General features: G+C 39.9%; 1 protein-coding gene across 3 annotated transcripts in view; it reads right to left on the bottom strand.

Annotated features, from left to right (window-relative positions):
- Nucleotides 1-23,859, bottom strand: part of fgf12a (fibroblast growth factor 12a) — a 79,754-nt gene that overhangs the window by 8,125 nt on the left and 47,770 nt on the right. For all 3 annotated transcript variants that reach the window (XM_056264779.1, XM_056264778.1, XM_056264777.1), the window contains one exon: nucleotides 14,586-14,689. In XM_056264779.1, the coding sequence (XP_056120754.1) occupies nucleotides 14,586-14,689 (104 nt within the window). The remainder of the gene's footprint in view (nucleotides 1-14,585; nucleotides 14,690-23,859) is intronic.

Here is a 23,859-nt window from a genome sequence, read left to right as displayed (position 1 = left end):
CAGAACTACCTCATTACATTATCTATGTGTACACATGGTGTACAGCACTGGTACAGAGTTAGAGAAGATTGGTGGGTGTTTTTCAGTGTGCAAGTGGTAAATTCTTGTATGAATGAGATCTTGGCTTTGGATGTTGGGTGTTCGCACATATTAATTAAAGATAAATGCATTTAAAGTACAGAGGGAATTGTGGTTACTGCTGTGTTGTAAAGTAGGTCACAGTGAAAGTGTGATAAAAAATGGAGGAGGACTCCTTACTATAGCTAGACCCAAACTCCCACACAAGCTAGCGGTTAACACTACAAACCAGCGGCCTTCAGCATGACCAACACAAAAGCTAAGCTCAAATTAGCACATCTCTTTGAATGCACTAAATGCCTGCAGGGAAATATTGACCACTCACTAAGCGTTTTGTCAATCCAACCTTTTTGTCTATCTAGCAGCAGCCAATTAATCCCATTTGCATCAAACACAATTGAATCCAACAAGCATAGGGTGTGTTCACACTTGGTCCGTTGAGAAGCTAAGGCACCATTACTACCTCTTGGTTCACTTCAAGGCACGTGAGTTTGGTTTCTTTTAAAGACGATTCAAGTGTAACAGCACCTTTAAAAGAAATCCTGTCATCACTTACTCAACTTCATGTTGATAAAAACTATATGACTAATACTTCTATAGGGCACAGAGGGAGAACTGTACTGGTTGCTCTTGTCCATGAGATTTCAGGACTTTCAAACTTCAAAAGGGAGTTGTGTGTCAACTTGTGTGCTATTTTCCAAGCCTTCTCAAGGAGTATGTTTGTGCAAGGAACAGGATGAAATTTAAGTTGTTACTCACTCTCACTCTTCCCTTTCAGAGAGCTTTCAACCACTGCAATCATCTGGATCACTGAGTCGGTGAATCTATCTTGAGAACACAGTATGTAAATTTTTTTTAATACCCATGTTAACCAGAGCATTTACACTGACCACGGATGTGCCGTGGCAAGTGCGTTGCAGGTAGGCTGACAGTCCTGAAACTGGGAGCTTTGGCCCATGTCCCGCAAGACCTAAGCAGTGTCCCGCATTTCAATTATGTCTGTATTATTGTATTTATGAGTGCCAGTCACAGAGCCGGTCTCAATTAACAAAGCTAAAAAGAATAAATCTATTTAAAACATTATCATCCAACGTTATGGCAAATAGGCTTTTCAAGTAAATAAATACATTGTTACAAAGGGCCCTGTATTCAGCACTTCAGGTAATAGATTTATAGGGGTTTCTGACTGAGAGTTGACACATTCAATGGGCCCTACTTTAACGATCTAAGCGCATGGTCTAAAGCGCACGGCGCAAGTGCACTCAGGGCGTGTCCGAATCCACTTTTGCTAGTTTAACGATGAGAAAAATGGTTGTCCCTATTCTCTTAATGAGTAATGGGTGTGTTTTAGGCGTAAGGTGCAATAAACCAATCAGAGTCTCATCTCCTATTCCCTTTAAAAGCCAGTTGCGCTCGCGCCATGGCGGATTTGCTATTACATGACGGAATTTGCAAGCGTAAAAACTGAACGCTTCTCTAGCGAGGAAACGGATCTGCTCCTGCGCGAGGTTAAAGTGCGCGAGCAGACCATCTACAGGACAAGCTGGATTCCACCATATCTTAATGTACACAATAATAATCTTTTACATTGCAATCCTTTTATTTTTAATATTTGGAATGTTTGTGTGCTGCTGTGTGTCCCTGTGTATGTAATAAGCAGAGTGTACACGCGTTGTGAACCCGCCTATAGCCTATATATTACTAACGCGCCCTTTTAATAACAAAAAAATACTGCACCACTGACTTTAGACCAGGTTTTTTTGGCCTCGGCACGGCACTGCGCGGATGAATCCAATGTTTTGAGGAGAATGTGCGGCTGTCAGTCATCGTGCGATGTGGATACTGGCATTCAGAATCACAGATTCTACTTTTTGGAAGTATGACCAACATAAGAATTTTCACCGGAAAATGTCACCTGAACAAGTAAGTAAAATCCACTTTTGTTCTAAGGGGAAAAAAAGCATTGCAGTAAATCGTGAGTTGTCGTGATTGTCATTTGAACCTTTCTGGATCCTATGTTTAATTATATCAAGTGCTGTGAGAAAAGGCTATAAATCTCCACCTCCAACATCCTCACACGCAATATAGCCTACTAGCCGAGACTCCTTCTGTATGTGTACAGATGTGACGTAATGACGCAAAGACATGCTTGAATTTCCCGCGGAAATCCACCAGTACCACTGGAATTAAAAACATTATTACATTATTTACCATTTTGAATCGAGCTAAGGCAAGCAGATAGTTTTGAACACTGGCTGGTTATGTACTTGCTAAAAATTTTATTTTGGATAATTTTTAACCCAAAAAAGTTACGGACTGGAGCTTTAAACAATGTGGAGCAGGATGTGAAAAGGATAACTGCGTCAGCCTGAAACTGGCAAAAAACACTTGTTTATATCAAGCATAAGTGTAATTGCCTTTTATTGTCTATATAGACAGACTGGCTAAACCGACCGTCTGCCAGCTGTCTCACGTCACTGATGTCAGATAAATCCCATCACATAGAGACTCTTTCACCTAGATATCATCATATAGAGACTGTGTCTGTTCCCCGAACTAGGGAATACAAAAAACTCCCAAACCCATTTAAGGGTACAAATTTGAACAAATAAAAAACATAAATAATGCAGATGAACAAATGATAAAGCTTGGGTTGCTGAATATTCGATCCCTTTCTTCAAAAGCACTTTTATTTAATGATATGATTAACTAGATGTGCTGTGTTTGACAGAAACCTGGCTAAAACCAGATGATTACTTTACTTTAAATGAGTCCACCCCGCAAGATTACTACTATAAACACAAGGCTCGTTTTAAAGGCAAAGGGGGAGGTATTGCTGTCATTTATAGCAATATCTTCAGCATTACTCAGAAATCTAGTTTCAAATATAATTCATTTGAAGTGATGGTGCTTTCTGTAACGTTATGTAGCGTAAGTGATAAACTCCGTTCGACTTTTGTGCTGGCTAGTGTATACAGGCCACCAGCGCACAAATCAGATTTTATCAAAGAATTTGCTGATTTTCTATCAGAGTTAGTACTCGCTGCAGATAAAGTCCTAATTGTTGGTGATTTTAATATCCATGTAGATAATGAAAAAGATGCATTAGTATTGGCATTTAAAGATATTCTGAACTCTATTGGAGTTAGACAACACGTGTCAGGACCTACTCATTGTCATAATCATACTTTAGATCTAATATTGTCACATGGAATAAATGTTGATGCCGTTGAAATTCTGCAGCAGAGCGATGACATCTCAGATCATTATTTAATCTCATGTATAGTTAATTTAGCCAATGCTGCAAAGCCGACTCTGTGTTTTAAAATATGGTAGAACTATCACTTTTGCCACTAAAGATTGCTTTATAAATAATCTTCCTGATCAGTTTCATCTCGTCAGCATCCCAGATAGCTTAGAAGAACACGATGTTGCAACAGAAATGATTGACTCTCTCTTTTCCAGCACTTTAGACACAATTGCTCCATTGTGCTTAAAGAAGATTAAAGAAAATAGTCCAACGCCGTGGTACAACGCACTCGGGCCCTTAAGAGAGCAGCCAGAAAAATGGAGCGTAGCTGGAAGAAAACAAAATTAGAAGTTTTTCGCATTTCGTGGATTGCGTACAGAAAGGCCTTAAAAACTCCCTTCATTCATTGCTATATGAGAGAAAGAATTGCCTAAACTCGTTAAATCATCTAAATCGACAAGATGTATGTTAGACCCTATACTGACTAAGCTATTGAAAGAGATGCTTCCAGAGGTCATAGATCCACTTCTTAATATAATTAATTAATCTTTGTCACTAGGATATGTACCGAAAACATTTAAGCTGGCTGTTATTAAACCTCTTATTAAAAAAACGCAACTTGATCCTAGAGAATTAGTCAATTACAGGCCGATCTCGAATCTACCTTTTCTATCAAAATTACTAGAAAAGGCAGTATCCTCACAACTATGTTCCTTTTTAGAAAGAAATGGTATCTGCGAGGATTTCCAGTCAGGATTTAGACCGTACCATAGTGCTGAGACAGCTCTCTTTAGAGTTACAAATGATTTGCTCTTCTCATCCGATTGTGGTTGTATCTCTCATTTAGTGTTACTCGATCTTAGTGCTGCATTTGATAATATTGACCACAACATTCTTTTAAATAGACTTGAATATTATCTTGGCATTAGTGGAATTGTTTTAGCATGGTTCGAATCATACTTATCGGACCGTTATCAGTTTTGTAGCAGTAAACGAAGAGATGTCTTATGGATCAAAAGTTCAGTATGGCGTACCACAAGGCTCAATACTAGGACCGTTGTTGTTCACTCTGTACATGCTACCCTTGGGAGATATTTTTTTTAGGAAGCATGGCATTAGTTTTCACTGTTATGCTGATGATACTCAGCTCTATATTTCACAAAATTAACGGAATGCAGAGCTGATATAAAAATTTGGATGACTAGTAATTTCCTACTTCTTAACTCTGAAAAAACAGAGATTATAATTATTGGCAAAAACACTTCCTCACTTAATAACCTAGAATACTGTCTAGCAATTGATGGCTGCTCTGTCAAGTCTTCGTTGTCGGTTAGGAACCTGGGTGTGCTCTTTGATACCAAACCTTTCATTTGAAAGTCACGTTTCTAGCATCTGTAAAACCACATTCTTCCATCTTAAAAATATATCTAAATTACAACATATGCTTTCAATGAAAAATGCTGAACAGTTAGTTCATGCATGACCTCAAGGCTAGATTACTGTAATGCCCTACTGGGTGGTTGCCCTGCACACTTAATAAACAAACTACAGCTGGTCCAAAGCGCAGCAGCTAGAGTTCTTACCAGAACCAGGAAGTTTGACCATATTAGCCTGGTTCTGTCAACACTGCATTGGCTCCCTATTAAACATTGTATACATTTTAAAATAGTGACTACCTACAAAGCACTAAATGGTTTAGCTCCCCAGTACTTCAGCGAGCTCTTAACGCATTATAGTCCTTCACGTCTTTTGCAATCTTAAAATTCTGGGCATTTAATAATACCTAGAATATCAAAATCAACTGCTGGCGGTAGATCATTTTCCTATTTTGCACCTAAACTTTGGAACAGTCTCCCTAAAATTGTCCGGGAAGCAGACACACTCTGTCAGTTTAAATCTAGAGTAAAAACCTTTTACCTGGCATTCACATAGAACATTATACATTTCTATTATTCAAATCAGTTAAATGATTATTAGGCTGCATATATTAGGTCAGCCGGACACTTCCTACAACACCCGATGCACTCGTCACATCATAAGAAGAATGGCCTCTATGCTAATGTTAGTCTTTCCATTTATTACGAGGTTTACTGAAGTCAGCCGTATCCGGGCCGTATCCAGATCAGACGGTGAACCTGCACCTGGACACGACCACAACACATCCCTGAAGTGCCAGCCTCATCAGCCCTGTGAAGGCCTCATGGACACCTCAACAAACTCGTCTCCATACCGACGTGATGACTCCGACCTCCAACCAGATGGAACTGGATAAATATTGTGAATGTTCTGATCCAATCTGACTTCTGACCTGTAATGTTGCCTGAATCATAATCATACTCTGTTGGTTCGTTGGCCAGAGGAGAACTGGCCCCCGACTGAGCCTGGTTTCTCCCAAGGTTTTTTTCTCCATTCTGTGACCTGATGGAGTTTTGGTTCCTTACCACTGTCGCCTTGGCTTTTGGCTTGCTTAGTTGGGGACATTTAATATTCAACAATATTATTGATCTGCCTTACTTCAGGTGGACGATGACGCAGTTTTCTTCTAGAAACAAACTACTTGTATTATTTTCATGTTATCACTGTGAAGCTGCTTTGACACAATCTGTATTGTAAAAAGCGCTATATAAATAAAGGTGACTTGACTTGACTATATATACTAATTGTTGATATTGTCTAAGAAAAGTGCTTTGTCATTCTGTTATGCAAGCATATGCTATGTCATTGATGCTACGCCTGCGGGTTCACATCCCGGTCTGACCAAAGTTATATAATTTACAGATAAGATAACAAAAGTGAATAATATGACTTCTGGATATGTTCTAATGTCTTTTTAACTATTGAAATTGTTATTTTATGTTATTCTGAATGTTATTTTATGAATGTTAAGTACTGATTTATTGGTTTCTATTTGTCTTATAGAACCACACACACAATATTTCCTCAAAGATACCTATGCTCATCTTCATTGCATCCTGACCAGAAGTACCACAGTGATTAATTTAACCCCAGCCACATTGGTTACTACAAATTAATTTGGTCATTTAAGCCGGATGCAGTAATTGCTGTGGATGTGTCAAAGATGAATCCAGACAAGACGACCAGAGAAGGACTGCCTGCGGACGTGCGTCCTAAGCCGCGAATAGAGCCTCCAGCCTGGATGGAGGATTATGAGGTTTCTCTCCCTTACTATGACCAACAGATTCCAGCTGCTTATACATTCCTTCATCCCAGAAAGTTACAGGCAAGTCATGCTGAAAGGGTAGCCAAGATGTCATGTATCAGTCATCAAGCGACGAGGCCATCTGGACAGACTGGTGAGGCATAAGTCGTTCACCACCCACTGGACCAAGATATGAAAGTACACCTGTATCTCACCCAGTTACAACGAAGGATGTATCGGAGATTCTGAAAATGATGCAGCAGCTTAAACAAGAAAATCAACAACTTCAATCTACAGTGTTAGATATGCAACAGCAAATGGGCATTAACAGAGCCTCCTCAATCCACCAAAGAGCAGTGCCTTTGCCATATGACAGAGCCCTGTTACCATCAATCCCAACCCTTTTACCAGAATATGAAGACTGGCTACTGCCACCACCTCCTGTAGTGGATGATGACACCCTTCCCCACGCAATGGATTTACCACCCCTACCTCCTAGACACAACATATCTGTCACAGTCTGTCTTGTCTCCGCCTCTTCCCAGCATCCCTCATGTTTTCGCACCTGCCTGTCATCATCGTTGTCACCTGTGCGTATTAATCACCTTCATTTGTGTCACCTGGTTTCTGTTCATTAGTGTTTGTATTTAGTTCCTTCCTGACTAAATACTTTGTTCAGTCTGTCCTGGTCGGTTCTCGTTTATGTCACTTTGTTCATAGTTGTATTCAACGTGTGTGTTATCCTGCCCGTCATCCTGCCTGCCTGTTTGTACCTGTGATTTATATTAGTAAAACTGTCTGATTTGGAGCCTTTTGACTTTGAGTCTTCTTCTGCCCGCTACACACCCATTACAATATCAGACTTGGTTGAGGAAATAATCACTAGCCTGTAGAAATTAGGGAATAAAGATCAATCTCCCTCCTGCGCATCAACATCTGAGTACTGTGAACCCGAGAGGTACCCTATGGCAACAACTCCACCGCAGAGGGCAAATAAATATCGAAAGGCCAGGCATCCCCAAACAGCACCTACCGCCAGCATGCCATTCTATAGAGACAAAGGACAGCATCCTGACTACCCTCAGCTAGAGAAGATAGACAGAGGCCCTACACCCACAATCCCTGACTTCACCAAGGGAGACCCACGACTGAAGGTCTCATTAGACAATATTCTACCAGAGGATGCTACCGAAAGATTTAAATATCAATTTATCCTGGAACACTTGAAGTTTGAGGATGCTCCTCTCATTGCAGACTCCTACATCAATTTGAGTAGGCCCTATTCAGATACCATGGCTGAGCAATATGGGCAATCTCACCATTGAGCCTTGCGGCAAATTGCTGATTAAATGGACGATGATCCTAGTGGATTCTAAAGATTTGCATTGAAAGTCAGAGCATTGGTAGGCATGCTAGACCAACTAGGGTATGTCCAGGAGAGTCCAGTTCGAGTGTGGCTAAACCTCAGGACAACCCGAAAATGTTATGCCCCTACTGCACAAATACCTAGCATTATTTGAATCAGTGGCAGAATTTCAGCCAGCTCACCAAAGAACAGAAAACGAACAGGAGGAAAACTAATAAGAGATGCTGGCGTTGTGGTCGAGCTCATCAGGCAGCGCAGTGCCGTTTGAAAACCAACGGTAAAGTATGCAAGGGCAAACATCTCGAGGCACTTCATGAGTTGAATGAGAGACCAGTCAATAAGAACACTTGTCTTGTCAACAACACCAATTAGGTCTTGGACCTAGACCGACCATTAGGCTGCAGTCAGGTACTGTTAAAGGTCATAAAAGTAATTCATCGGAATAGAGAACATACCCTTGAGACATTTGCCATTTTGGCTGACTCAGAACGCCCCTTCAAGCTTTCGGCGCTACTGGACTCCCTCAGGCCATCTGCTCCACCTGGGTCAGACATCGGCATCACATTACCACAGACTCACCTCTCTGGCCCAACACCCCTACGGATCCGTTTGGCTCCGCCTTCACTCAAGCTATGCCTCAGCCCTCAGTCGTTCCAGCTCCACCTCAGCCCTCCGGTACCCTGTTTCCATCTCGGGGGGTCGTCGCTGCAGCTCCGTCGTGGACTCAGGGACCGTCAGCGTCACTCATCTCCTTCGGCTCTCTGTCTGCGCCTAGGGCTCCACCTCCATGGGCTCTGTTACCTCCACTCCTCCCCAGGGTGGCATGAAGACCCTGACCACCATGGCTCCTCCTGTGGCCTGGTGAACCATCAGACCATCCCTGCTCAAGGCCACCACCTGGTTGAACCCACCATCTTCACCTCTCTGGTCTTCTCTGCCTGTCTGTCTGCCTGCTCTTACCAGCCCTCTGTCTGCTCCTTGTCCACCTCCAAAGCCCCCCCTCTCCCTCATCTCTTCTACGGCGCGAGGTCGCGCCTTCCGGGAGGGGGCGAAATGTCACAATATCACCCTATTTGGATTCAGTTGCACCTTTTACTGCAACTACTTTGTCATCATGGTTTCTAATTTGATTTGTCATAACTGTCAGCTGTGTCATCGTTAATCATCTCATTTGGCTGTGTATTTAGTATTGTGTTTTCAGTTCACCCTTGTCCGGTCTCGTTTACGCATGGTCGTGTTTTCTTGCTGTTCTTCGTGTGGAAATTACCCTGTGGATATTATGAAATACTGTTTGAACATCTTCGTGCCTTAACATGTAGCATAACTATTACAGCTAGAAACTTCCAATCAAGCGTGTTGGGTCATGATGGAGCTAACTCTGCAGGACTGGACACCCATGGGCTTGTTTTAAGGTGCTAAAGAAAATAAATAATTATAAAAATGTGTAGATTATACTTACTACAGGGTTCTGACAATCTTGGTGTCACATCAGTGGGAGCCAGTGTGGAGTAGCCAGATTTATTTTAACCCTCTGATGCTGGAATCCACTAAAGTGAACAGATTTTAATAGTCATTCTTTACACTTCACACTTCGCACCATTCTTTAATAGCCATCATGGCGATCACCGTTGACCCTTTCCCATATTTTATTTATTTCCCTATATGACTGTGCCCTTTATATGTCAATGTGTTTTTATTCATTAATAACATAATGAATAAAACAACATAAATTCAGCATGGCTGACAAAAGTAGTTTAGCACTAAATCTTCCAGAAGATTTTTTTTTTTTCCAGAAGAAAAATATCCAAGGACCACTTTTATTGTACTGATCTGTAACATTTTCTACTCATGGAGAGATCATAATTTATTAAAGCATGTTATTGTAAAATGTACTTTAAAAGTGCATATTCTTTGCTTAGGGTACTTACAAATTGACTTTACTGTACAGGACTAAATGCATGGTGGACTCTATAGAAATAATTTAAGAAATAATTTTGAAAATAGATTAAAATATATATTCCTGATTTGAAGTAAAAAAAAACCACTGAACAACAGAATTTTACTCTTTACAAGGTTCTTTACAAAATCTACTGCTTTGTCTCTGACTAAGAGCTTCACACCAAATTTGTTCTTGCAATGTGCTGCTTTTGAAGGCATAGAGTGCATTAAAATGTGTTAAAATGTCCTTAATATTTTAAATAGAGCCAATGTAAACACTATCTCAAGATAAGAGTGTCAACTGTATTCATTCAGAAAAACTATTGATAGGACCGTGTTCTGCAATAGCTTGGGGCTCTAAGAGCTTTAGAAGGTTGCTGATTAATCCAGAGCCAGCAAGGATCAAAGTAAGGATCAAAGCCTTCCACAGCAAGTAAGAACTACATCATTAAAGCAGGGAGAAGAAAGCCAAGACTTCACCGAGCTTCATGGAGCAAGGAATCACAACCTCCTCTCAACATATCTCCAGGGGTCCAGAGATAATGAGGGAAACTTCCTCAAGTAATTGCAGCCCTGGAGGACAACAACATCATCTCTGCAGTGACAAAATCGATTCCTTCAAATTTTAATTCTGCAGAACCTCTCAATCAGACAATAACATTATAGCTTATGATAAATGTATTGACCGAAATTTGTTGATGTATTGTTGAGTCAGCCAAGTTGTTAGAAGGGAGTAAAGAACATTAACCTTCACATCCGTCATTGCATAAATCTTTCAGACATATACCTTAAACAGAGAATAACAACTATTTAATTCAAACATGTACAGTATATGTCACAAGATAATCCAAAACAGGGAAAGTCTCATAAACTTAAAAAATCCTACAACATCGTTATAAAAACTGAGGAATTTAACAAAGGAAAACTAACAATGAAAGACAGTGGTCTGATTGAATAACCCCAACAGAGGAAATCTAAAAAGCGAAATGATATCCTGCTGTATGTACAAGACAGAGCACTGTGAGTAAATTACTGTGTGGGAAGTCGTCTGGAACATGGTGATGAGTTGAAAGGCCACTACTCAAACCTAGGAAATCTTATCAATATTACACTTTCTAACAACCTCTATGACAATCGCACTGTATTAAACAAATTATATAAGAGTTTGACTGCTGTAAATCTCATCTTACCTAAGAGAGAGGCCGCTCAATGCAGAGCCAATGGGCGGAGCTTGACGTCCAGCATAATGGACCTCTCTTGACATAATGGGTGGGGCCTTGAAAGTCCAGCCACAACCAATTCTGGCTACATACTATTCGGGGCAATTTTGGACCAATTTCTCCCCTTCTGACAATCCTAGGTAAAGTCCTGATTATCTTCTCAAACAGTAGAGAGTTGACGCTTGCAACGCCAAGGTCATGGGTTCGATTCGCAGGGAAAGCAAGAACTGATAAGAATGTAAATGTGTATCTTGAAATGCAATGTAAGTCGCTTTGGATAAAAGTGTCTGCCAAATGCGTAAATGTAAATCTTGATGGTTCTACAGATTATTTTATCAGATTTTCCTGTGGTGAGAGGTGTGTTAAGAGTGGCTGAATCTGCTCGGAAGAATGTCAGAGCCGCCCCGATCTCAAATCGTAAATATTCAACATGTTGAATATTTACGATCAGAAATCCTGTTGTGTGGGGGGAACCCCGAGGACAAACGAGCGCACACGCTGGAGATTATCACGTGAAACAAAACAATACCCAATCAGAAAGCGAGTTGACGGAAGATGTTCACACCGTCCACGTTCACACCGTCTGGTGTGACTTCATCTGAAACATTTTTGCTTATAGAAATAGCCTGTTGTCCGGGGTTACATGCAAGCCTATAACCCAACAACACAAGTAAACCACGTTTACAAGATTTTATTCATAAATCGGGTTATTTCCAGGTAGTGACGTCAAATGTAATAATTTGTGTATCTGACTCATAGTATTTAATTTGTTATGTCGGTTGTGATGTCAAATAAAGCATTAAAAACCGAATAAGAGTATTGCATGTCAGCGCGAAACTTATGGCTCATATATTATCCTCTCATGCAGTTACAGATCAAGGATTTTGACTGTACCACTTCTTCTTCTGCTGCACAAGATGAGATCACTTTTATCATTTTTTGGGTCAAGAAAGAGTCTGAGTTTGCAAAAAAGAATTCCTCCTTCCTTACCGCAAAACACTAGCTGGATGAGCTTAAAATTAGTTCTAAAGTGAAGATCATGGTAACCCACTAATCCTTCAGAAGGAATTATTTATTATTTGGATCAGTATTCTAAAGTGAAACACATGATAACTCTAGTAATGATTGAAATCATTGTAAACTTTTGAGGTTTTGTAAGGTTTTGGAGAGCAATGACTCGAGTGTTACTACATCCTTCAGAAGGAACTACTAATTATTCGGAACAGTATTCTAAAGTGAAAATAATGATAACTCCCTGGTAATTACTGAAGTCATTGTAGGCTTTTGACGTTTTTGTTTTTTGTAGGGTTTGGATAGTAATTCCTTCCAATGGATTTGGTAACATTTGAGTCATTAGTGGGTTTCCACTATCTTCACTTTAGAATACTGATCCAAATAATTAGTATTTTTTTCTGAAGGATTTAGTAACACTCGAGTCATTGCTATCCAAAAGCAAAAATCTCAAAAGTGTACAATGATTTCAGTCATTACTAGAGAGTTATAATTTTATTTCACTTTAGAATACTGATCCAAATATTTAGTAATTCATACCGAAGAATTAGGTAATAATTGATTAATTACTAATGGGTTACCATGATCTGTACTTTACAATTAATTATATATTATGCATTATTTAAGTTAATTATGAACCTGTATATAGTAGTTATCAGCAGTTATTGATTAGCTAATAGTGAACGACCACATTCAACTGAGCACTATTAATCAGAGTTTCTTGTTAGTTATTAGTAGTTACTATGTTAATAGTGTGTTACTCATTTGTTCCTGTGTAGTTATTCATCAATGATGTAACAGTATTCTAAAGTGTCACCGAACTTACTTCTTGGTCATTAAAAAAGTCTGTTATATAAAGTATGTATGTGTGTAGCTTGAATAGCCTACAATCCAGACAAACTACATCCTGCATTGCATGGCTGAGCACTTGCACTTGCTAAGAAACTAAAGAAAAAATGGTTACTTATTAAAGAGAAGTGCCCACCTTCTGATTTTGTGAAATAGGTAAACCGAAAGGTAAGACTTAATGGATCCCATGAGGGAAATTCAGACATTACAGCAGCAGAGGTAGATGCAGCTTCAAAAAGTAAAAAGTATACAAAACATAAAACGAATAAAACAGTGCAGTGTGTAAATTGTGTAGAACGCATTATACAGTAAAACATACATAAAAATTCATCTAAAATGCATAGACTGCCACTGAATAGAAATCTGTGGAATCAGTCCCCTTATCTAATCACTGGCATTGCTTGGCAAATATTGAATAAAAGCATCCAATGTTTGTGAAACCATAGTTAATTAACCAAAGTTAATTACACATTATGGGCACCAAAAGGGAGACGATATAAATAGCAAGGGAGTGTTTTCCTCCATTTAATTAAAAATCGATGTTGTTTCAAAGCCACATTCTTTAATATGTTCCTCTTGCTTTAGCAATATGTCAATCTGAACTACTAGACTTGATGAATAAGGCCATCTGCTCACTGCTTGGTTACATTGTTTGTCCCAATCCCAGTCATATCTTGCTCTTGAACCACTATTTTTAATCCATCAGTCAATTTAGTTTAAAAAAGACATTCATATTGATCTGTTGCCTAATTGAGATGAATTGAAAATATATATAATCTGCAGCTGTTTCATAATGTTTAAGGGTCTTAATTATTACTCAAGTAGTGAAGCCACTTGAGCCCTGTTGCTTTTGGTGCACGTTCTTCTTCTGCTTGTTTATGGTGTGAAGCCAACAAATTTTGCATGCATGTTATTTCTGCCATTAACGGTAATGAGTTTATAAGAATTTCAAATACAAAAGCTCAGCGCTATTAGTCAGTTTGTGCTACGAACATGAAATACCAGACATATCCCACTTCTCATAAAAAAAGTCTTTAAAAAATAATTATTCTGATACCATGTCAATTTTGTTACATCTATGCACTTAATGTCCTACTTCTTTCTGGTCTTCAAAGTACATATTTAATATACAGTTTATGCACAGTAAAGAGTTTATCATTAGGTTATATAAATTATGGAATTTTTGTGAACTGATTTGTACACTGAAACGAATCTATGCCAACCAACCTCATGGGCAATAGTAAGAGGAAATTAATTTATTCCTTTCTTCTTAGATTGTCTTTAACAGGATTAAAAGTTCTGTGACCAGCCGTTATATAATCTGTCAGAAGTCCGTAACTCACTCCGACACTTTTCCACAAACCTGTTTCAACTGCTGACTGAGTGGGGGCAAGAACATATGCCTGTCATCCACCATAACTCAACCGAAGCCTACAGGGAACACAGTTGCTGTCACGCTGTTAAGCCATGCTAAAAGCAGCCCTTTTTCTGAAGTTTACACTGCAATGGTTTAACGACTGAATCAAGATAGCAAAGACAAGGTTTCTCAGTGGGAATGCAGCACTTTTCACTTTTTAGTGCTAATGAAGCTGAGCTCACAGAGTACGTGTATAAATATAAATGAACTCCAAGAATACGGTATGCACTGCATGCAGCATTCCTCCGCGTATAGACACGCACACAGGCATGCAAACTGATTAAGGGGAATCTTACTGAGCTGTAGAGGAAGCCCTCGCCATTCATGCCGATGTAGAAACCTCCTTTGACTCCCTGAATGGCCACCACTCTTAAGCCGACAGGGATGAGGTTGAAAAGAGCTAGGGAAAAAATAAGGAGGACATGTTATGTAAGAATATGTTTGGCACTACTAGAACCACACTAGAAACAGAGCTAAACTATTATCTAATTCTTTGTTTAACAGTTAAATCTAATAATGCATTAGATAGGACTGTTAAACTAATGAAGACGGAGAATGGGAGCGCTGCTGAATGGGAGCGTTCTCAGCGCCGCCAAAATCAAACAGAGCGTCAGGACGTAAGTGACGGCTAGGGGGAAAAATAGTTCTCAGGGACCACCCTGGTGGCTAGCTCATATAGCTCAAATATAGTTCCTAACTATCCGGTGCGAAAGCCCCTAATGATGCGGAGTTCCCTCGAAAGGGAACCATGTTCAACATTTTGGTTTTTTACTCTTGATAGAAAAAAATGAAAGTTAACAAAAATATCCTTGATCGGGCTGAACAAATCAAGATATTACTATCCCACATTCTAGGCAACAAGTTTGCGGACAAATATGAAATAAGGCTCTCCTTGCATTTTCCCTTTGAGAGGTACTGTTGCTTCTTCAATAACCTTGTGAGAGAAGTACTTGATCATTTTCTTTGAATTATTTTGAGTTTTTTGTCTGCAATCTCAAATAAAAATAAATAAACAAATAAAAACTGTCTGTGATTTCATATTTTTCAACCAGACCACTGTCGTAGCATTTCATTTGGATGCTCAGCTCGTGTAATCACTGGAACAGCTTAGAAGCAAAGAAGCATCTGGCACACTTTACCCCATACCTACCATTTTGTTAAAATTCATGGGTAATCTTTAGACTTTAGTTGGCGATTATCAAAACAGGTAAATGTGCACATGACTATAAGTCATGGACAAAATTTAGACATAAAACTAATTTTACCTGCTCAAGTCATCTGTAGTAGACATGACAAAAATTGTGCATTACCATAGATTAAAGGGGCAACGCACTCTTCCTCCTTCTATATAGTTTTCAAGTGAAGGAATGAGCCCAGTTTGCTGATGCTCAGTATTGTGGCTTGAAAAGGTGCCAGCATGCCCATGATTGAATCATGAGCTGATTCAATCTCACTTGATAAAAATCAGTGCCTGCTGCGCTGTGGTGTAAATTTGCCTGAAAAGCTACGAATACTTCAGTGGGTCTCTCAGTTTCTATTTGTGCTGAAGCTTCTTTGAAAATCTAAAGCTAGTAGTTCAATACAGTTAGACTACCCTTTTGAAAAGTAGCTGTACTACATACTACTATTAAAAAGTAACTTCTTGAAAGCTATTAAACTAGTACAAAAACAATGACATCTCATAAAGGTTACAATTTTGAAGGCCCCCCAAAAATGAGCGCATTGTACTTGCGATTAAAACTGGATGTTTGGGTGAACATTTTGAAGGTGTTGTCCCCATTTAAAAAAACAACAAATTGAACCAATATTTGCCAATTGCTAGTTAGTTGCAGGGGTAATAGGGGGAGGGTCATTTACAGAGGGCATTTTGATTGGACAGATATCCGATTCATCACTATTGGAAATAATGGAAATACATGCCTATGGTGACATTTCTGCAAAATGGCAACCTAAAAATGTCGCCACAGGCACATTTATTTCAATGAACCTGGGTTTCAAAATTATATGAATAATTGAGCTAAAAGTCAGTTTTAGCCTAAACAGCTGAATGTGAAACTGGCAACATTTTATTGGTTGTTGTATGTATATAACTAAGACAAAGCTTTAGAAATTTTTAGAGTGGTTATTTTGTCGATGAGTCAAGTCTAAGCAGACTTACAGTAATGACTGACTACAGTACTGAAGCATCTTAATGTGCAAGGACAGGCTGTTCTGATACGCAACACATGGGTTTCAGGAATGGTAGGATCAAGACAAGACGCATAAGAACTGTAATTCATATGGACACAAATCTCAAAGTGAAGCACCAAGAAGCAGACGTCTAAAGAGTCAGCCCTCTGTTCCTAATCTGTGTCTGAGAGGAGACGCTGTCATAGTTACTGCATTCTGACAAACCTTTTTTACTTATGATTAACGACTATAAGCGCAGACAGTCAAATTACCTTGACATTAACGATTAATCAATGGCAAACATTTTCAAATAACCAAGAGGGATTTGAAAATGCGCAAGGTTATTTGCTGGTAATTTTGAGTGCATCCGTTTTACAAAATGGTTTCTTAAATGCTTCCATCTGATGACAACCAATTTGAATCATTTTGATGGAGGGGAACAGGAATGGACTGTACCACATCATCATATTCTAATCTTATTGACTGCTGAAGCAGACAGTTTGCAATCATATGTGATCTATGGTGCCTCCACAAAACATGCATAATCAAATTTGCATTTTTTGAACACTCAGATGCTGAAATTTGCTATTGTTAAGCTCGATTAAATTATTTATAAAAAGAGATCAAAGAACGCTCCCTTTACAATCGCTGGAGCTGTCAATCAAACAGCGCAAGTTTATCAGTGACTGAGTTCTGGACTCTCACCAAAACTCCCGTTATAATCAACAAATCTCTTATTTACATTGCGTTTGCACTGTTAGTTATGATGAAAGCATTGGTTAGTGTCCAAGTCAAGACACCTTCATTTATAAAGCACTTTTAACAGTATGGATTGTTTCAAAGCAGCTTTTACAGTTATAATAGAAATTACCGTAACATTGTTTAGGCTTTACAACAGATATTGTCCAGCTAAAGCTAGTTTTGATTGATTCACTTCTGCTGCGAAGATCATTAGTTATTAACTTAGGGGCCGCTAACACGACACCGTTCTAACAGAAAAACTCTTAAAGCGCTCCGGCCACCCATCCGCACAAAACAGTGCCTGGTGTCTCGAGAACGCACTCCCTGAAATAGGTTCGAAGGTGCAAACGATTATCCGTTATCTCTGCGCAGACCTCAAAAACGCAAACCCACGAAACGCTGACGGAGCGCACATGCGCATCACGTGTTCAGTCCATAGGTATGCGCGTTTGAATATATATGTGCTCAGGCGTGTAGTGAAACTTAGCTCCACACTCCAATCACAGCAGTGGGCGTTCACACTGAAGTCTCACAGGCGGTTAAAATCAGTGTAGGAAAAATGCCTTCTCTTTCTAAATTATGAACATTTTTTATGTAAAAATCATACTCACATTATAAGTGCACCCCCGGAAACATTATAAAACAATGCAGTTCATGACCCCTTTAATGTATTAATTTATTGTAGTAATTTAACTCTTACTTGGGTAAGTCTCTTTGCAACAAGTTTTTTTTTTTTTACTCTAGTATCATTTCATTTAAATAACATCAATTTAAATCTTACTTGGGTGCCCACCTGTACCACCTTTTTTTAAGTTAAAGCTAAATAAATTGAAATGAGGGTGCTCTGTAGTATCAGGAACTGCACCAGTCATGGTGCATGTAATATTCTGTGAGCATTTCTCTCCCTGATCTGCTGACAGCTTCAATAGAAAGGTAATTCAGGAATTGATCTCAGGAGATTCTCATCAACATAATCAGTAGGGCTCAAAAGGTCAGTCATTTCAAGGTGGAAGTAATGTATTATTCTGATAATTTATTTTGGGCTTGATCTGAATGCTAAACTCTGCTTTCATTTTTTTTTCTCCATATCTTTATGAACTTCAGGTTGCTTGTAATAGTGGGAACAATTAAACTGGTACAAATGGTGTTACACTTTCTGCATGTTTTCAGTAGCTGAATCCGAAATCACCCCCTATACCCTCAAATAGGGCGTTATTTGAGGGGACATCCATTTGTAGTAGTGTCCGAAAACATAGAGGACGTTATAGGCCTATGTCCAACTTCCTGCTTCCGGAACGCGGAGTAGGGATTCAGAACTTCCGGTCAACAGTATTTCTCGATAAGGATTTAGATTACCAGCCCTAATGTCTAAACCATCCGAGGTAGACTGACCACGAGCTATGAGGTTGTGAAACGAAGGTTTTTGCTCCTGTAGAAGCTATAAGTTCGTATGAAATCAACCTTGTTTTAAGAAAAACATGTTTTATCTGCGATCTTATGAAAAAAAACTACACTACCCACAATCCTAAGCGTAGCAGCAACGTCTGCTGATTGGTCCAACTCGCTGTTACCATAGAAACGTTTAGCTTACTGGCGAACGGCTAGAGCTATAACATATTATCAAAGAATTTGCTGACTTTCTATCAGAGTTAGTCCTGGCTGCAGATAAAGTCCTAATTGTTGGTGATTTTAATATACATGTAGATAATAAAAAAGATGCATTGGGATTGGCATTTAAAGATATTCTTAACTCTATTGGAGTTAGACAACACGTGTCAGGACCTACTCATTGTCGTAATCATACTCTAGATCTAATATTATCACGGAATAAATGTTGATTCTATTGAAATTCTGCAGCAGAGCGATGACATCTCAGATCATTATCTAGTTTTGTGCTTCATTTAGCCAAGGCTGCAAAGCAAATATGTTAGACCTTAGGGTTAGGGTTAGGGTTCAGTTTAGGGTTTAGAGATCACTTCTGCCACTAAAGGTTGCTTTATTAATAATCTTCCTGATCAGTTTCATCATCTCAGCATCCTAGATAGCTTAGAAGAACTCGATATTGCGACAGAAACTTTTAACTCTCTTTTCCAGCACTTTAGACACAGTTGCTCCGTTGCGCTTAAAGAAGATTAAAGAAAATAGTCCAACGCCGTGGACCAAATCTCTCCGCAACCTGCCTGAAGTCACATATGACGATGTGGTTCAGATGGTAAATGAAAACTCTCAAGTGGAAACATCAAAACTGAGGAAAGGGTACAAGTGTTGTTATAGCTCTAGCCACTTGGTCCAACGGTATCTATCGGACTCCGCCATTGTAAAAAGCTAACCGGAAGAGCCGTATCCCTACTAAAAGACGTACTTCCGGTCTTCAATTTTTTCGTGACATAGGCCTATTGAGTGCGCTTATTCAATCCCACATTGCACTGCAATAACGAGTGTACAACCGATGTACGCAGCGGCTGTCCGAATTCGCTCACTCGTTTTCATTTACTCCTTTAAGTGAACAGTATTAGTGGACTAACGTAGGTAATAGTGAATGAGGGTTTAGGGGGCGATTTCGGATTCAGCCTGTGTCTTTGGGTATTGGGTCTTTTAGTTTGTACTTGGTTTATTTCCTGTTTCCTTGTGCCATTTTGTATTCCACTTGTAGTTTTTATGTTAATTAGCTTATTGTCCTTCCTATAGGTGTTTCTAGTTTCCTTATTAGCCCTTGTGAATATGTACCCATGGTAGAACTTCTAACACTAAAGATTGCTTTGAATATAATCTTCCTGATTTGTCTCAACTGGTCAGCATACCAGATAGCTCAGAAAAACTTGATGCTGCAACATAAATTATGGACTCTCTCTTTTTTTAGCACACAGTTGCTCCTTTGTGCTTAAAGAAGATAAAGGAGAATAGTCCAAAGTCATGGTATAATACTATCTCCCTCAAATTAAAGCGGTCTGTCTCCCAATGCACAGCTAAGTGCAGAGAGCTTTCCCAGGGCGCTTCAGCAAAAGAGCAGTTTCCCTTAAAGAGCTTGCACAGATGGAGAGCATCTTTGTCTCCTAACGCGGTGGCCAACGCTCCACATCGCTGCCCTGCCGCAGATATGTCAAAAATGATTGTCCCTCTTTTGCCACTTGTACGGAGCTTGGGATGTATGTTTAGCGCTCCCCAACCCTTCGCACGGGCTCGGCTATTCGATTCAGATTGCCAGATACCCACCCCGATTCAGCGGCATCCTATTTACCTCGGCGGCAGGCAAAGACGCCCTGGCAGTTTGCAGACTGCAGTCCTCTTGGCGAAGGATGCAATAGAGCCTGTCCCAGCTAGAATTGAAGAAAGAGTTTTATAGCCCTTCATAATACTAAAGAAAGGGGTTACGACTAAGGCTGTGAATCTTTGGGTAGACAGTGAATCGATTCAATTCATGATTCATAGGTTTTCGATTTGAGTCAATAATGATTTTTGCACATTCAGAATGATTAGATTTGAGATGATTCACATAAAAATGTTATGCGATTTCGATTAATTCAATTTAATTCTGCATTTTTTATATGCATTCATAGGATTATTTAAATGCTTCCCCCATTGTGTCAGGGTGTGAATTACACAGCAGCTTTCGGGGAAAAGAGAGTGGGCAAAAAAAAAAAACTTTTGTCAATTATTAATGTTGGTTCATGTTGGTTCTTAATGATGCTATATAACTTTATTTTAATAGCCTATACAAATTGGCATTTGTAGAAATTTACATAAGCCAACATTTAAAAAGGCTTTAAAAGTATTATTAGGTCATGCTAACTATTGTGTAGGATAGTGTTAATAGTGGATAGTGATAGTTTCCTCATTCTTATTAAGGCTTTCATGGAGAGACTACCCTAGAATATCATGCCCTAACTAATTCTAAACTAACTTTTCTTCATGGAATAGAAAGACAAGCCCTGTTTGTTCTCTTTATACAGAACATTTTCCTTATGATGATTCTGAAAGAAAACGGACCAGGTTTCTACTGTTGCTATGCGCATCCGATTGATAGATAAACCGCGCGCTCTTATTTCAGTTTTGTTAATGTAGTTATTTCAGTTTCGGTTCATGTACCGCTTCACAATTCAGTTTTCAGACCATACAACTCAAATGCAAAAATGCAAAATTGAAACCAGACGTTAATTTTTCTTGTTTTTCAGACATCATCAATGGATATTTGCCATTTTCTCCCCTTTATTTCAATTTTACTTTTGCTAAATTGTGACTTCAGAAACAATCATTTGAATAAATGAAATCTAAGCACTTTTCTATTTTAAAAACAGTTTTGTCTTGAAATTTGCGCCATGGGCTGTACCATTAGCATGGGGGTGTGGCCGTGGACTGCTATCATTTAATTGATGTAACTTTATTTACACTGCATGCACGTTGAGTAGTTTAAAAGACTCAACACAGAGTAGACCTTATCACCCGATGTGCCATCATTATTATTATTAAAATAATAACTGAATTAAATATAAGGCAGTCTCGGACTGCCCATCGGAAGTAGCCGGGAAAAGTGAAATCCAGGTGGCCTGGCCACGGATTTGGCACATTGCCCAGCTTGTTTGTATTTACCTACTTATTTGTTATTACTTTAATTAATTTTATTGAGTTTTGAATCAAGCCCTACACAAGCTGCCGTTCAAGATGTTAACGCAGAAACGCATTTTGACATGTGTTCACCATCAAGATTGGTTTGCGGCATTAGACCTGAAGAATAGACCAGAAGGAAGCATACATTCATATCTCGATTCTGCCTCAACACAGACCATGTCTTTGGTTTGCTTTCAAGGATCAGGCATACCAGTACAAGGTCCTCTCTTTTGGGCTGTCCCTGTCACCTCGTGTCACCTTCACAAAAGTCGCAGAGGCTGCCCCTGCCCAGCTAAGGGAAGTGGGCGTTTGCATCCTCGATTATCTTGATGACTGGCTGATTCTAGCTCATTGTGATTTATTGTGTGTGCACAGGGACCTTGTGCTAAGACACCTCAGCCAATTGGCTTAAGGTCAACTGGGAAAAAAGTAAGCTCTCCCCAGTCGAGAGCATTTCTTTTCTTGGGATGGAGTTGGACTCAGTCACTATAACGTCTCACGAACGAGCGCGCTCAGCAGACCTTGCATTTCTACGGGCAGGGGTTCCCTTAGTCAGGCTGGGGCGCCGTATGCAACAGGCACACAGCTTCGGACTCCTGGACAGGACATGTCACATGTTGCAACTCACCCGCTATTTCCTCCAGTGACTGAAGGCATCTTCCCATTGCCCGCTGTGGTATTCCATGTCCGAAGCTCCTCTCAACACGGACACGCTGGCACACAGCTGGCCTTGGGGCCTTAGCAAGTATGCATTTCCCCCTGTGAGCCTGATTGCACAGACGTTGTGCAAAGTCAGGGAGGACGAAAAACAGGTCTTGATGGTTGCACTGAGTTGGCCCACCCGGACTCGGAGCTCATACTTTTTGCAACAGCCCCTCCCTGGCGGATTCCCCTTAGGAAGGAACTTATTTCTCAGAAGCAGGGCACAATTTGGCACCCTCAAACAGACCTCTGGAACATTCACGTCTGGACGGGATGCGGTAGACTTAAATGAGCCGTTATGAGCAATTCAATCATTTATATAGATTGGTGCTTGCAGAAATTAGCATTAGCATTTATTTAAGTTGTGGTAACAGGTCTCCGGAATTACTTTTTAGAGTGTTGGAGGGATGGCTGACCTTCTCCACCTTAAAAGTGTACGATGCAGTGGACAGTTAGTCCTTAAGGAAACACGACCTGATAATCAGGTTTCTTAAAGGCGCCAGGAGGTTAAACCCAAGGCCTTGCCATATTTCCTGTTCTATGTGAGCGAAACGTGCCTAGAGTTCGGTTCAGGATACTCTCACGTGATCCTAAGACCATGCCCGGGTCTCACCCATGAGTTCCCACAACCTCATCTAGGGATCAAGTGGTGAGCTTGCAAGCGCCGCCCTTGGATGTCTGTGACTTCTTTCCATGTGTGGTACTTCCTCGTTGGTAAGTCCATGTGATTTATACTCCACATGTTGACCTCCCTTTGGGCAGGATGTGGTCTCCGTAGTGTTCTTTTTTCTGAATATGAAAAAGAGCACTTTCCCCATCGCTAACTTCTGGTCTGCACAGCTGTAAGTTTTTATTTAATAAAAAAAAAAAAAGGTCAAGAAATGGCTGAAGCGACCTATTCTCACTGTATGTATGGTCCTTACTACCCCTTTCATGGTACAGAGGATGACGTTGCTTATGTGGGGCATTGGGAAGGTTATGATATTGCGAGTGCACTTGCTACTTGGCACGCAGTAGCTTGACAACATCTGCACCGCCAAAATCTCATAACACGTTTCAGCTGGTTGTGGTGTTTTCCCTAGGGACCCCTGATGTCAGTACAACAACACAACATTGAAGTGACTGACAGATAGGGAACGTCTTGATTACTATTGTAACCTCAGTTCCCTGATGGACATTGTGTCCCTCCTGCCACAGTGCTGAACTACCAGCTGTCTCGACACCATCTCGGCTCCTCAGCACAAACCTGAATGAGTGGATGACGTCACCAATTCTCATTGGCCTTTTCTCAAAGTATCAAAGGTGTTTGGGTCTCCCAAGAGCGACCCCTAGTGTCAGTACATAGACACAACA

Source organism: Rhinichthys klamathensis, unplaced genomic scaffold (assembly GCF_029890125.1).
Source record: "Rhinichthys klamathensis goyatoka isolate OS25496 unplaced genomic scaffold, OSU_Roscu_1.1 h1tg000011l_1, whole genome shotgun sequence".
Classification (NCBI taxonomy): Eukaryota; Metazoa; Chordata; class Actinopteri; order Cypriniformes; family Leuciscidae; genus Rhinichthys; species Rhinichthys klamathensis.
The sequence above is the reverse complement of the archived record's forward strand: the minus strand, read 5'-3'. Positions and strand labels throughout refer to the sequence as shown.